The sequence below is a fragment of the Pyrus communis genome, chromosome 11, assembly GCF_963583255.1.
Source record: "Pyrus communis chromosome 11, drPyrComm1.1, whole genome shotgun sequence".
NCBI lineage: Eukaryota > Viridiplantae > Streptophyta > Magnoliopsida > Rosales > Rosaceae > Pyrus > Pyrus communis.
Genome location: NC_084813.1, coordinates 859336 through 872381, shown reverse-complemented (window position 1 = coordinate 872381; position 13046 = coordinate 859336). Strand labels below are relative to the sequence as shown.

Below are 13046 nucleotides of genomic sequence, written 5' to 3'. Positions count from 1 at the left end.
CTAACAGAGCGCGCATGCAAAAAAAGCTAGTATTAACAATAATACAATGGGGGTTAGTGAAGAGGGAGGGGGTACCGGTGTACAAAGGGAAGTTACCACTCCACGTGTTTTAGTTACGTGACCGCCAATTCAGAGGACACCCACCGCCAACGGGTTACCGAGTTTGGCTTGTTTGGCTAGTCGACAAACCTCACGTTGAGACCGACGTTATATCTCTATCGTCTCTCTCCCTCTCCTTATGCAGCAGATGTATGTATAGCAATCAATATATGAAACTGATCAAACCCAAACCCCAAAACCCCATTCAGTAAAATGGTAAAAGAAAATCCAAGAATTTTGTAAAGGAGAACAAAAATCCAAATGATGAAATGACAAAGACAAGAATCCGAGATGGGTCGAGTTCTAGAGCGACGCTGTCGTGGATCGTCGCCGGAGGAACTCAAACCCTTCCTCAGCCTCGTGCTCATGGATCGTCGCTGATGATGGGTCGCTGAATTCTCTGTTTTTGAATTTCTCTTATCATTCAAATTTTGATTCTGTGTTTATAGAGTTTAATTTATTTGTAGAGATTCTATATAAAATTTTGATTCAATTCACTCGAAATCTCGTGGGGAGATGTGAGATTTGTGGAAGCAAAGTAATGAGCTTCTTTCTTCTCTTAACTATGTTTTTTCAGATTATAGAATGCTTTTCTCAAGTTGAGATTGTAACCCAATCAATGATCAATTCTATGCATGGTACAAGAAAAACGTCTCTTTGATAGCAAGAAGAAAGAAGAGTGTGAAGTACTGAATAACAATGTGAAAAGTTGAGACATAGAAAACAAAATATTTTATGTGTATTATAACTACGTGGATATTAATAAGATAATTTTTACGTATCATTTGTTCTTTATAGAACATAGGGAGTTCACCCAAAAAAAAAAAAATATATATATATATATATATATATATAGGGATGTTGTTTGGGCCCAAAATATTTTGGTTAGGCCGAGCAGTCAGATGTGCTCGGCCCAAGGTAATAACAGATGCTATGGGCCGAATAATAAAACCCGGGCCAGCTGGCAGGGTCAGCCGAATCCTATCTCAAGAGGTCCAGATAAGTAGGAAGGATTGAGGAAATCCTGGTGCGACCAGGATTCTCGACCAGCAAGAAATAAAGCCTCAAAAGGAGGAAGATTCAGAATCCCAGTGGGAGTAGGTTTGTTCGAACCAGAATCGAAATGGGACAAGGACTCCCAATCCAAATCAGAGGAGGTTTCAAGGAATGGGGTACTATAAATACACGAGATCATGCAACATTCAAGACCCTTCAAATCATCATACAATTGCCCTGCGCAAAACCTCTCAAACACCTTGAGATTTTTCCTTTTCTTTTTCTGCCGACACACCTTCAGTTTGGATAAACAGCACTGTGGAAGCGCCCGGCGAACACCTTCAGTTTGGATAAACAGCACTGCTGCCGCAGAACCAGCCGACCGAGAGGCACCTTCAGTTTGGATAAACAACACTGCGTCGAGGTCGACCGGATATCTATCTAAGTCTCGGCCGAGAAGGGTTTTCGAACCTTTATTGGCAGAGGTCACCTTGCTAGCCCTCTCGGCAAAGTCAGGTGTTACGAATCACATTGCTCGGCGTACAGGGCGCCGAGTGGCTTTATGATTGGATACTCGCAAGTGGGTTTCAGGGTTCGGCATTCTGACGGCCGAACGACGTTTACCATCAAGACTTACATCACGTTTGAGTATCTGTGCCCATACAGTTTGGTCTCGATTCGACGTGCTTTTACTCTCACGAATAAAATCATAGTGACCGAATCGGGCTTTGACGATTTGTGAACTCCACAGAATTAGCAGCCTTGTCTTCAGGCTATAGAACCCAGAGACCGAGAGTGTTCCTTCCTCGGTCGCAATCGCAAGATAGAGAAGTCAGCAACGCGCTCAGAGCGACATCAGCAAATTTTACTCCTCGGCCGAGCTCGGCCGACGAGTTGGCACGCCCCGCATTCAACTGAAGGACATAGTTAGCTTATTAGTTACTCGGCCTGCGCGCCACGTAGGTTTTGTAATTTTTAGAGTCAACATTTTGGCACGCCCGGTGATACCTTTGTGCTAAACCTTCGGAGTTCATGACCATTGAGACACGGTCCACGAAGCAGAAAACAACCATGGGAAAGTCAACGACTGACTTGCCAGTGCAAGGCCTTGGGCAGGATTTGCACTCTACAAAAAATCCGATCACAGTTGCGCCGCCCGAGGCCACAAGTGTAATACGCCGAGAGAATGAAATCTGTCTCGGCGGGCAACCTCACAACCCAGCAGTCCCGAATCAAACGGCTGGAATGTTCATGGAATGGATTGTGGAAGATTGTGACGACGATGGTGGAGAAGGTTCCGATCCACCAACTAGGACATTCCTTCGGCGACGACTAGAGGAACAATATCGTCAGGTCGAGCAGTCGATCGGTCAGAAGATGAATGATTTGCTAGAAGCAATACGTAGTAACAGCGATACACAGACCAGAATGCTCGAACTATTGGTTAGTAAAGCTTTCGAAGATGGCCAGGTCGGCCCACCTCGGCAGCTTTCGACGAATGTGCCAATACCAGCTGAGAGAGGGCCCGCCCGACCGCAACCAATCACCTTAGAAAGAAGAGGTGGACCAGGAAATAGATCCGAGGGACCAAGCCAGGGAGAAGAAGCCGCTTCCGTAAACATGACCGAAGTCCAGAGAATGATTGATTCGGCCCTGAAGAAAGGGCCGAAGTTTCCGAAATTCATTCATCCATACCCGGCTTATGTAGAAAGGTTTGAATACCCACGAGGATTTAAGATCCCTGATTTCAGCCTCTTTGCCGGGGAGTCGTCTTTATCCTCGTTAGAACATGTGGCTCGGTTCACAGCGCAGTGTGGAGACGTCAATAGCGACTTCTACAAACTACGTTTGTTTAATTTTTCACTGACAGGTTCAGCTTTCGCCTGGTACATTAATCTTCCACCCAATTCTGTGCAGAGTTGGGAAGAGTTGGTCGAAAAATTCCATGAACAATTCTATCGGCCAGGGATGGAGATATCCGTATCATCCTTGGCCAGGATGGCTCAAGCATCCGACGAGTCTCCAATGGAGTACTTAACAAGGTTTAAGTCGGCCAGGAATTGGTGCCGAGTACCACTCCCCGAAGTGGAGTTCGTCAGGATCGCCCTTAACGGATTAGACGTGGAGTACAAAAAGAAGTTTCTGGGGGCAAATATTCGGGATATGTACGAACTTGCTGAACATGTCGAACAATATGATTATCTGCTCCGAGAAGAAAAGATATCGAAGTCACCATCCCGGGGGACGTTGTATAAGAACCCCACGGTGAGCTATGCATCGGCCGAAAGTGAAGACCCTCAGTATGTTAGTGTGGACACGGCCGAGATAATAATAGACAAACCTTATGTTTGCAAGGTTTTGGCGCAAGTAAATACCAAAGACGCCAAAACCCGTTTGACCGCCGAGGAAACGGGCAAGTCATCAAAAGTATACACTTTTGATATCACCAAAGCTGATGCAATTTTCGATCAGTTATTGGCAGCAAAGATCATCAAGCTTCGGCCAGGACATACTATCCCTAAGGCCGATGAATTAAAAGGAAAGATATACTGCAAGTATCATAATTCTAATAAGCATGCAACCAATAATTGTGTTGTGTTCCGGGACACAATTCAAAGCTGGATCGAAAAAGGAAAGTTGAAATTTCCGGAAAAGATGGCGGTCGATGTTAATCCTTTCCCTTCGACGACGATTGGTATGGTGGATGCTCACCTTCCTAAAAACAAAGGGAAGGCCGAATACGTACCAGTGCAACATGTCCATAAACGGAATGGTCGCACAAGACTACAGCTCGATATCTTTTCGAATGCACCACCAGCGGAACAATCGGGGCCACCCGCCGATGAGCCTATGACAAGGTCAAGTTCCGACGAGGCTCATGGATCAAAGGTGTTATGTGGCCATTGTAAAACACCAGTTGAGCCTGGGAGGAAGACATCTTCAACACCACCCGCGGCCCCTACAACATCGTCGACAGGGTTAAGTCCACGACATCAAGTGTTTGATCGACTCGGCCCACAAGTACGGCCGAAAGACCAGACCTCGGTCAGGCGGCGTCTGGATTTCGACGCACCTTTCTACAATGAGGATTATTACTCGCGCAATGCTAATAGTTCGGCCTCACCAGCCGATCGCAAAACTTTCAAACCACCAAGGACATCGGATCAACGCTGGTACAGTTACAATTCTCCGACTGGCTTATATACGGCGTTATCTAAATCTCAAAAACGTCGCCGCCAACGGATAGATTGCATGGCTCGGCGACGAGAAGCGCAGGCCAGCCCGGCCAACCAGTGGCAACCAAAAAAGGCCGTGGAAGATATTAGCGAACGGCCAACCCCAACTATCATGACCGAGTTAGCCGAAGGGAAGAAAGTGGCGGATGTTGGTTTCGAAACCACCATTGAGGAGGCTGAGAAACGTATTAAGATCCTTCTCCGGCCTGGGGAAACTAGAGCTCGGCTAGAACACTTCACGCAAGAGGCCGAAAGAAAACTTTCCCCGTTACCATCGCGCGAGCCGTTTATTAAAATTCGGCGCAACTTACACCCCCCATTCCTCGGTGAATCCTTGGAATACATGCGAGAGTTTCATAAGAAATACTCCGCCAATGACTTGTACAGACTACCCAAGGCGTGTCAGGAAGCCCTCAGCCTAGCTCTCACTTGCCCCGACGCCGAGCAAATCATTCAGAAAACCTCTGACCCAGCGATTAAGGCAAGGTTCCAACATATACGGGAGGCTCGGGTACTTGGTTTTGAAGTCGATCCCTATACAGATATCGACACCTCTGAATTACCTTTTTCGCTTGATGACCTTCAGCATTTGCGCTATCATTTCGAAGTTTTTTCGGCTGTATCCCTCTTCGGCCTCACGGCCGACGAGGAAAAACGGATAGCACGGTTGGATGCATATCTAGACACGAGGAACGCCCGTATTGCCTATGAAGAACGAGCCCGAATAACGAATGACCACCATAAGTCTTCAGCAGTCAACATGGTCGAGGAAAATAGCCAAACCACACTCGACGTGGTTAACACGTCTCAGATACCGGCTCTTACCGAGGAACTCAAAAGTCTGATCGAGGATGTTCCGGCGACCGATGCTATGGTTAGTTCTGCAGAAGACGACGACCACGATCCAATGGGTCCCTCGGTCCTCGAACAAATGGAGATCAGTATGGTCCACGTCCTACCAGCCGAATTCCAACCAAGTGCCCCCCAGTCGAATTTCTTGGATGGGGACGTGGTCATCGAGGAGGCAACACAAGTAGATTTCGTCGCAAACGACGACGACCGAGAAACCCGAAGCACGGACAACCTTAAGGCGGCTTTGGCCGAGCTATTTCCTCGCTCCCCTTCGGTTAATCTCCAACACCTGAAGCCGTTGTACGTCACGGCTCACATCGAAGGATTCCCTATTTCCAAAGTGTTTGTCGACTGTGGAGCCACAGTCAACATTATGCCAATATCTGTCATGAAGGCTTTACGCCGTTCTGATAATGAACTCATTCCGTCAGGGATCACTATGAGCAGCTTCGTTGGTGACAAGTCTCAAACCAAAGGAGTGCTACCTTTGGAAGTTAGCATTGCCGGTCGTCAACACATGACGGCATTCTTCATAATTGATTCCAAGACCGACTATAACGCATTACTTGGCCGAGACTGGATCCACCAAACCAGTTGCATTCCTTCATCACTATACCAAGTTCTCATCTTTTGGGACGGCAAATCGGTCACAGTCCATCCGGCTGATAATCAACCATTTGAGACCAACATGATTCAGGCTCGCTATTATGACGATCACGTCGACTACATCACCCTCCAGGGCCTCAACGAGGATGGGCGGCCGACGAGAATTTCGGTACAAAAAGTGATTGACGTCGGCGCCGAGACTGTCCAACAGGATTCGGCGAGACTTGGTTTGGCGAACTTGGACATCAATGCCGATGATTGAGCACACCACGCAAGAACGGCGTCAGGCCGCGGTTTCATCTACAATGGAACGTCTGCTGGCCCATTGGTACGCCATTACCAAGCAACCACATTCTGGCATCAATTTGGTCGAATTTCTGGCCGAAGCAGATGACGGCCCCGTTCTAACTTTCGATAAAGTTCAGGCTGCGCCGGCCGAACTCGAAGACCATCGGCCTCAAGTCAAGGACCCGTTAGAAGAAGTTAACGTAGGCACGGCCGATGACCCTCGAACATTGTTTATTAGTGCGTTACTTCCCCCGGCCATGAAGGTCGAACTCCGTGAGCTACTCCATGAATTTAAAGATTACTTCGCGTGGAGCTATCATGAAATGCCAGGCCTCGACCGAAACCTTGTGGAGCATGAGCTACGCATCAAGGAAGGGTGTAAGCCTTTTCGACAGCCTCCTCGCCGATTTTCGAACGAAGTGCAACTCGGCATTAAGGAAGAATTAGTTCGGCTTCTAAAAGCCGGGTTTATTCGGACCGCTCGGTATGTCGAATGGTTGGCCAATGTCGTCCCCGTGTTAAAGAAAAATGGTGCCCTTCGCATTTGCATCGATTTCCGTAATATAAATCTGGCTACTCCCAAGGACGAATATACAATGCCGATCTCAGATTTATTAATTGATGCCGCAGCTAATCATGAACTATTATCTTTCATGGACGGTCATGCGGGTTACAACCAGATTTTCATCGCCGACGCTGACGTCCACAAGACGGTTTTCCGTTGCCCGGGGGCACTTGGTACTTACGAATGGGTAGTCATGCCTTTCGGCCTTAAGAACGCCGGCGCCACATATCAACGAGCCATGAATATGATCTTCCACGACTTAATCGGTACAATCGTCGAAGTTTATATCGATGATGTGGTCGTGAAGTCCAAACGTCGTCAAACACACCTGGACGACCTGAGGCAAGCGTTCCTTCGAATGCGCAAGAACAACCTTAAGATGAACCCGGCCAAGTGTGCTTTCGGTGTTTCGGCCGGTAATTTCCTAGGATTTTTGGTGCACCATCGCGGCATCGAGGTCGACGAGAATAAAGCCCGCGCCATCATCAGCGCCCCACCTCCAACGACAAAGAAACAGCTACAGTCGTTACTCGGGCAGATAAATTTCCTCCGTCGTTTCATCGCCAATTCGGTCGGTAAAATGAAAGCATGTTCTACGCTCCTTAAGCTGAAGGAAACCGACCGATTCGAATGGCGCGAAGAGCATCAAACTGCGTTTACGCAAATGAAGGTGGCCCTTTCTACTCCACCCGTGCTCGTTCCACCTTGTCGCAACAAACCCATTAAATTATACATTTCGGCAGCCGCCGAATCCATTGGTTGTCTCCTCGCGCAAGATAATAATGTCGGGCGCGAACAAGCTATCTTTTACCTTAGCCGAAACTTGAATTCCCTAGAGCTCAATTATTCACCCGTCGAAAAACTTTGCTTAGCTTTGTTTTTCGCCGCATCCAAGCTTCGGCATTACATGCTCCCCACAGTTACGCAGGTCATCGCCCAAACCGACGTAATTCGTTACATGCTGACTCGGCCTATTGTCAAAGGCCGAATCGGGAAATGGACACTCGCCTTATCCGAGTTTAGCCTTCAGTATGTACCCCAAAAGGCCGTCAAGGGGCAAGCCCTCGCCGATTTCCTGGCACAACACCCATCCCCTTATGGTTTTGAGGGGGGCGACGTCGACATCGGTTTCGTCACCACACGCGATAACCATTGGACTATGCATTTCGATAGCTCCAGCACTTCGACTTCGGCGGGTGTCGGCATTGCAATTCAGTCGCCCGACCACTGCCGATGGTATTTTTCTCTCAAGTTGGATTTCAGCTGCACGAATAATCAGGCTGAATATGAAGCCCTCATTATCGGCCTACACGTTTTACACGATCTGCGGGCCTCTCGTGTTCTTGTCCTCGGTGATTCCGAACTTGTGATTAACCAATTGAACGGCATTTTTCGTTGCATGAGTTGTACTTTAGCGCCATATCACATGGTCGCCACCTACCTGGCCGAGTCATTCGAACGGATCACGTTTGAACATATTTCACGAACCCACAATACCGATGACGATGAACTCGCCCAGATCGCCTCCGGAGCACAACTCATGGGGGGCAAGCTCGGCCGAATCGCAGCCACAGGCCTGCAATCGTACCCGGCCTTGATCGATCGGCAAAACTTCCAGCGCACACATGTAATACGTACTAGAGTAATGTCACTCCCATCCCTACTAGAACGAGGTGACCCCGTGGAAGTTTGTGCTGTCGAGGTAGAACCAGATGATTGGAGAAAGACGATGTTACGATACCTCGATAATCCCAACGGGAAACACGATAGGAGAACGAAGGTCCTTGCCACAAACTACGTGTCGTACCAAAATGAGTTGTACCGCAAAGGCGAGGACGGATTACTACTATTGTGCCTCGACCCACATGAGGCCGACCAAGCAATGGCCGAGGTACATGAAGGTATTTGTGGGGCACACCAGTCTGGACGAAAGATGCGCTGGCTGCTTCGACGACACGGTTATTTTTGGCCCAGTATATTAAAAGATTGTATCGAATATGCACGAAGATGCGTACCATGCCAAATTCATGGACATGTGCAGAGAGCCCCGGCCGAATTACTACACTCGGTTACTAAACCATGGCCATTCAGAGGTTGGGCAATGGACGTAATTGGCAAAATCACGCCATCATCGGGGGCAGCAAAACACGCGTGGATAATGGTAGCAACTGACTATTTCACTAAGTGGGTCGAGGCAAGATCATACGCCGAATTAACGGCCAAGGAAGTATGCGATTTCGTAGAAGAAAATATTGTGACCAGATTCGGCGTGCCAGAAACGATCATAACTGATAATGGCACTATATTCACGGCCGATAGGTTTAGGGAGTACGCGGCAAGTTTGAACATCCGACTCGAACAATCTACGCCGTACTACCCACAGGCAAACGGGCAGGCCGAGGCAAGCAATAAAGTGTTGATTGGCATCCTTGAAAAAATGGTAAAAGAGAAACCTGGTTTGTGGCATTTGAGGTTGAATGAAGCATTATGGGCATACCGAACCTCACCTCGGTCGGCTACTGGAACCACCCCTTACGCGTTAACTTATGGACACGACGCTATGTTACCGGTCGAGTTAAGTATAAGCTCGTTACGAGTAATCGAGCAGAGCGATTTGTTCAGTATTGAGTATTGTCAAGCGATGCGGCAGGAATTAGAAGATTTAGAAGAAAGTCGAATCGACGCGGGTAACTTATTGGTAGCGCAAAAGAAAATTGCCGAGCGAGTGTATAACCAGCGTGTAAGACAAAAAACGTTCGGCGAAGGTGAATTGGTTTGGCAAACTGTGTTGCCTATCGGGATTAAAGACCCCAGATTTGGGAAGTGGTCGCCGAATTGGGAAGGGCCATTCATCGTTCACAAAGTCCTCGGCAATGGGGCATATCATCTAAGAGATCGGACGGGTTCAGTTCATAAATTACCGATTAATGGAAAGTTTTTAAAGAAGTACTATCCAATTACATGGGAAATGCAGGAGTGAAAAACATTGTATTAATTGCAAAACGACCATTGTATTAATAACAAAAGTCATTACAAGAAGAACAAATACTAATACAATGATAGGGTCCTAAGGGGTCGATGGGAGGAAGGTCTCGAGGGCAGCTTTTAGCTCCAGCCACTTGGCTTCGCTCAAAATTATCTCAGCCTGCCGGGTCTTCTTGTTACATTGCAGTTGCTGGATACGCCGTGCACCGGCAGCGAAGGCCGTTAGCCGAGTCTTGTTGGCCTCAAAGTCCTTCTCAAGCTCAGAAGCAGCGGCCGACCTTTGCCGTTGAAGGTCAGAAATCTGACGGTGGAGGTCAGAGATCTGACGATCGAACTCGGACAGCTTGGCTTTCTTCGCCTTGATTGCCTCCATCTCCACTCGGCCGGCCTCATGCGCGACCTTGGCCACCTTCAAGTCATCCTCGGCCTGCAAGGCTCGCTCGAAGACAAGAAAGTGTTGCCGAGTTCGCTCTAAGAGGTCGGTAAGGAAAGAGATACCCTCCGGGCTCAGATGACCACCGCTGGCGAGGTCATTGAGACACTCTCCAACAGAGTCAAGGCCTTTGCACCGGAGAGCTTGAGAAGCAGTCAGAGACAAGACTTCGTGCAGCTTCACGAAGACTTCGGCGGGCGTGGCTCCCACTAATTCGGCCGGAGCAGCAGAGGAGCCGGCCTCACCGGTCTTGCTCTGGAGTAGAGCGTCAAGCTCCATTTCCCACGACGGCTGCACATAAGAGGAAACTTTTGTGAAGAACAGTAAAGACGTGATGTAGTGCATAAAGGAAAAAGGAGAATGTTTTAGACCTGCCGAGAGGAGACTTCGGCCATGCCCTCTGGGTCATTGCTCGAACCCAGGGAACTTAATGGCCGAGCCCAGTGCCTCAGACCGCTACGCAATTCACGCGGCCGATGGAGGTCATCTACATTTGATGGCCACGATGGCGGCCAGGAAATATAAACAACGCCCCTCGGCGCATAAAATTGCCGGTGAAATGAATGTTCGGGCACCTGACATTTAATGGTCTTAAAAACATGTATCAAAAGAGAAAATCAACACAAAAGAAGAAAAACTTACAAAGGCCGAAGAGACTTCCTGCGGAGGAATGGGGAGATCTGCATCCTGCGGATGAATCGGCGACTCGACCGTGGCCTCAGGGTCGGCCATGGGTCTCTTGCCGCGATCCGCCATAGGAGGAGTCGGTCGAGCGGCCGCCTCGACAACCGGAGGAGGACAGACGGGAGGAGAGCTGACTGGTCGGCGACGGCGTTCCAGGGGGACCTCTTCGCTCTCGCTCTCGACATCCTGGACAAAAAGAGATTATTTTACGACCAAAAAACCTGAAGGAACAAGAGTAGAAGCAGAATTATACCTCCAAAACGACCGTTTGAGTCGGGGGTGTTTCGGCAGGAGCAGCCGATTTCCCCATTTCGGGCGCCACGACCGGCTCTGAAGTTGGAGCGGATGCGGGTGCGACGATTGGATCGGCCTGGGAGACGGCTGGAGGATTCGAGGTTGGAGGTGCCTGGGCAGCCGGCACAGATGGAGAGCCGGCAGGAGCGGGCGTCCCAGTAGTGTTACTGGGGACGACATGAATTTCCCGGTCGCCCTTCTTCGCCAATTTCTTGACGCGTTTAGAAGGACGAGGGGCCTCTTCCGCCGGCTCGGCCCCTTGGTGGGGGCGTTTGGCAGGGATCGACCGCTCGGTGACAAGGGTCCTCTTCATAGGCGCCTTCTTCGCCTTTGCCACCGCGGCGACCACTTCCACCGTCCTTGGCACGCGAACCCCTGAAAAGCGAAGTAATTAGCAACGAGGATCAAGTGGTAAAACAAAGGAGGAAAGAAAAACGGAAAGACTACCTTGGGTCGACTCCTTAGGCTGTGTCGAGGATGTTGACCTAGGGCGGTCGCCGAAGATCTTCTTCGCCAGATCTTCGGCCGGGGCGCCGAAGAAGTTGCCGGTATACTCCTCCCACCAGTCCCCGAAGGTATCAGTTCCCAGAGATTCAGGGACCGCCGGCCGAATCCGGAATTTCCTGCACTTCTCTTGGAACTCCTGGTCGGACGTCTTGCACTCCCTCTCAGAGGAACCGGTAAGACGCCCCCGACTTAGGAGTGACCGAGAAGCGAGCAGGGGGACGGGGCTGCCTTGAATATAGCCGAGCTGCCGGGCGACAAAATGGGGGTGGTAGACCTCCCAGCCAGCTCGGCGGGCATCGCAACCCAGTGGAAGGTCGCGAGCCAAAACAAACGACCCCCAGCGCTGACGAATGTCCGCATCCTCGGACGCGGCCCACGCGGCCGTAGGGAGCTTGAGCGAGGAAGGGTACTCCTGGCGCCGGCACACCAGGAACTCGTCATCCGAGAGGACATCTAGGCCGAGGAAGTTTTTAAAAACCTCGTCGGCCCGGTGAGGTGGTGCCGGTCGAGATGCCAGTTGAAGACCGAGGGCGGCCGTTCGCTGGAAGGCAGGGACCTCCGGTCGAAGAGTAGAGAAGTAAACCTGCAACCAGAGTTGGAACACCCAGAGGGGTCCGTTCTGATGCGGGTCGATCTTGCCAATGGTCGCCTCGGCCAGGCAACGGTAGAGATTGGCTAGTATGGCTGGACTGAGCGCCAGCAAGCGACCATTAGCTAGTGCCTGGGCCACCGGCATGTTCTCCACCAGGCATTTGTTCGACCGAGTACAACAAATGAATTTGTTGTACCAGTAGAAGAGGAAGGCCTCGTGCTCTCCCTTCCTAAGGCTTTCCTCGCCTCGGCCGGCGAAATGAAGAATGAGAGTGTTGTAGTTGAAGAAGTTCTTGTGGAGCTTCTGAACTTCTTCCCTTGAGGGCTCCCGATCACCCCGGCTTAGCGTCTCGACGGCCCTTTCGTCGAATAGTGCCTTCAGGTCGAGAGGAGAAGGGTATCCGGAAAGGGCGGCGTCAATAGGAAGGCCGGTCGAGGAAGTCCCAAGGATGGCCGAGACGTCGAGGATGGTGGGGCCGAGAGGGCCGAAAGGCAGGACCATGGTGTTGGTGGCCGAACACCATAAACTCAGGGCCGCCATGAGTAGCTCCTTATCCATGGCAATCTCCATGGTTGACAGAATAATGGCATCGTAGATGCCGAGAGCCTTCCACTCCTTGGAGAATAAGGAGCTCATTCGATCGACCCAGGCGGCCCAGGCCGTGGTGGTCGAGGGCCAAGCTCCTTGAGGACGAGCCAAGCACCATTTCGACAAGTCAAACCCTTGAAGCAGGGGGGTGAGACATTGCTCCTTGAGCAAGTTGGTGACAGACGACGGCACTGCGTCTTTGAAGAGGGGACCCAGAATCTGGTGGGTGGTGGCCATATCCTCTTGAAATCGCAGCGTCTTGACGGCGCTTCGATCGATGAATGACTTGTACTTGTTGATCTCATCGGAAAGCTTCGAAAT

At 50.1% G+C, this 13046-nt stretch overlaps 1 protein-coding gene across 1 annotated transcript; it reads left to right on the top strand.

Moving 5' to 3' along the window:
• Window positions 1–6094: 6094 nt before the first annotated feature.
• On the top strand, window positions 6095–9622 carry LOC137707680 (uncharacterized). Its single transcript, XM_068446586.1, has 4 exons — window positions 6095–6561; window positions 7906–8533; window positions 8684–9382; window positions 9617–9622. Exons 1-4 carry the CDS (start codon window positions 6095–6097, stop codon window positions 9620–9622), a joined length of 1800 nt encoding a protein of 599 aa, XP_068302687.1.
• The last annotated feature ends 3424 nt before the right edge of the window (window positions 9623–13046 follow it).

What these genes read in the sequence shown, in the direction of transcription:
- LOC137707680 (XM_068446586.1), top strand. Translation starts at nt 6,095, where the DNA reads ATGGAACGTCTGCTGGCCCATTGGTACGCCATTACCAAGCAACCACAT. An exon ending in GGGTTTATTCGGACCGCTCG is followed by an intron (nt 6,562 to 7,905) that starts GTATGTCGAATG and finishes GTTGGATTTCAG; the next exon opens with CTGCACGAATAATCAGGCTG. An exon ending in CCGACCAAGCAATGGCCGAG is followed by an intron (nt 8,534 to 8,683) that starts GTACATGAAGGT and finishes GGACATGTGCAG; the next exon opens with AGAGCCCCGGCCGAATTACT.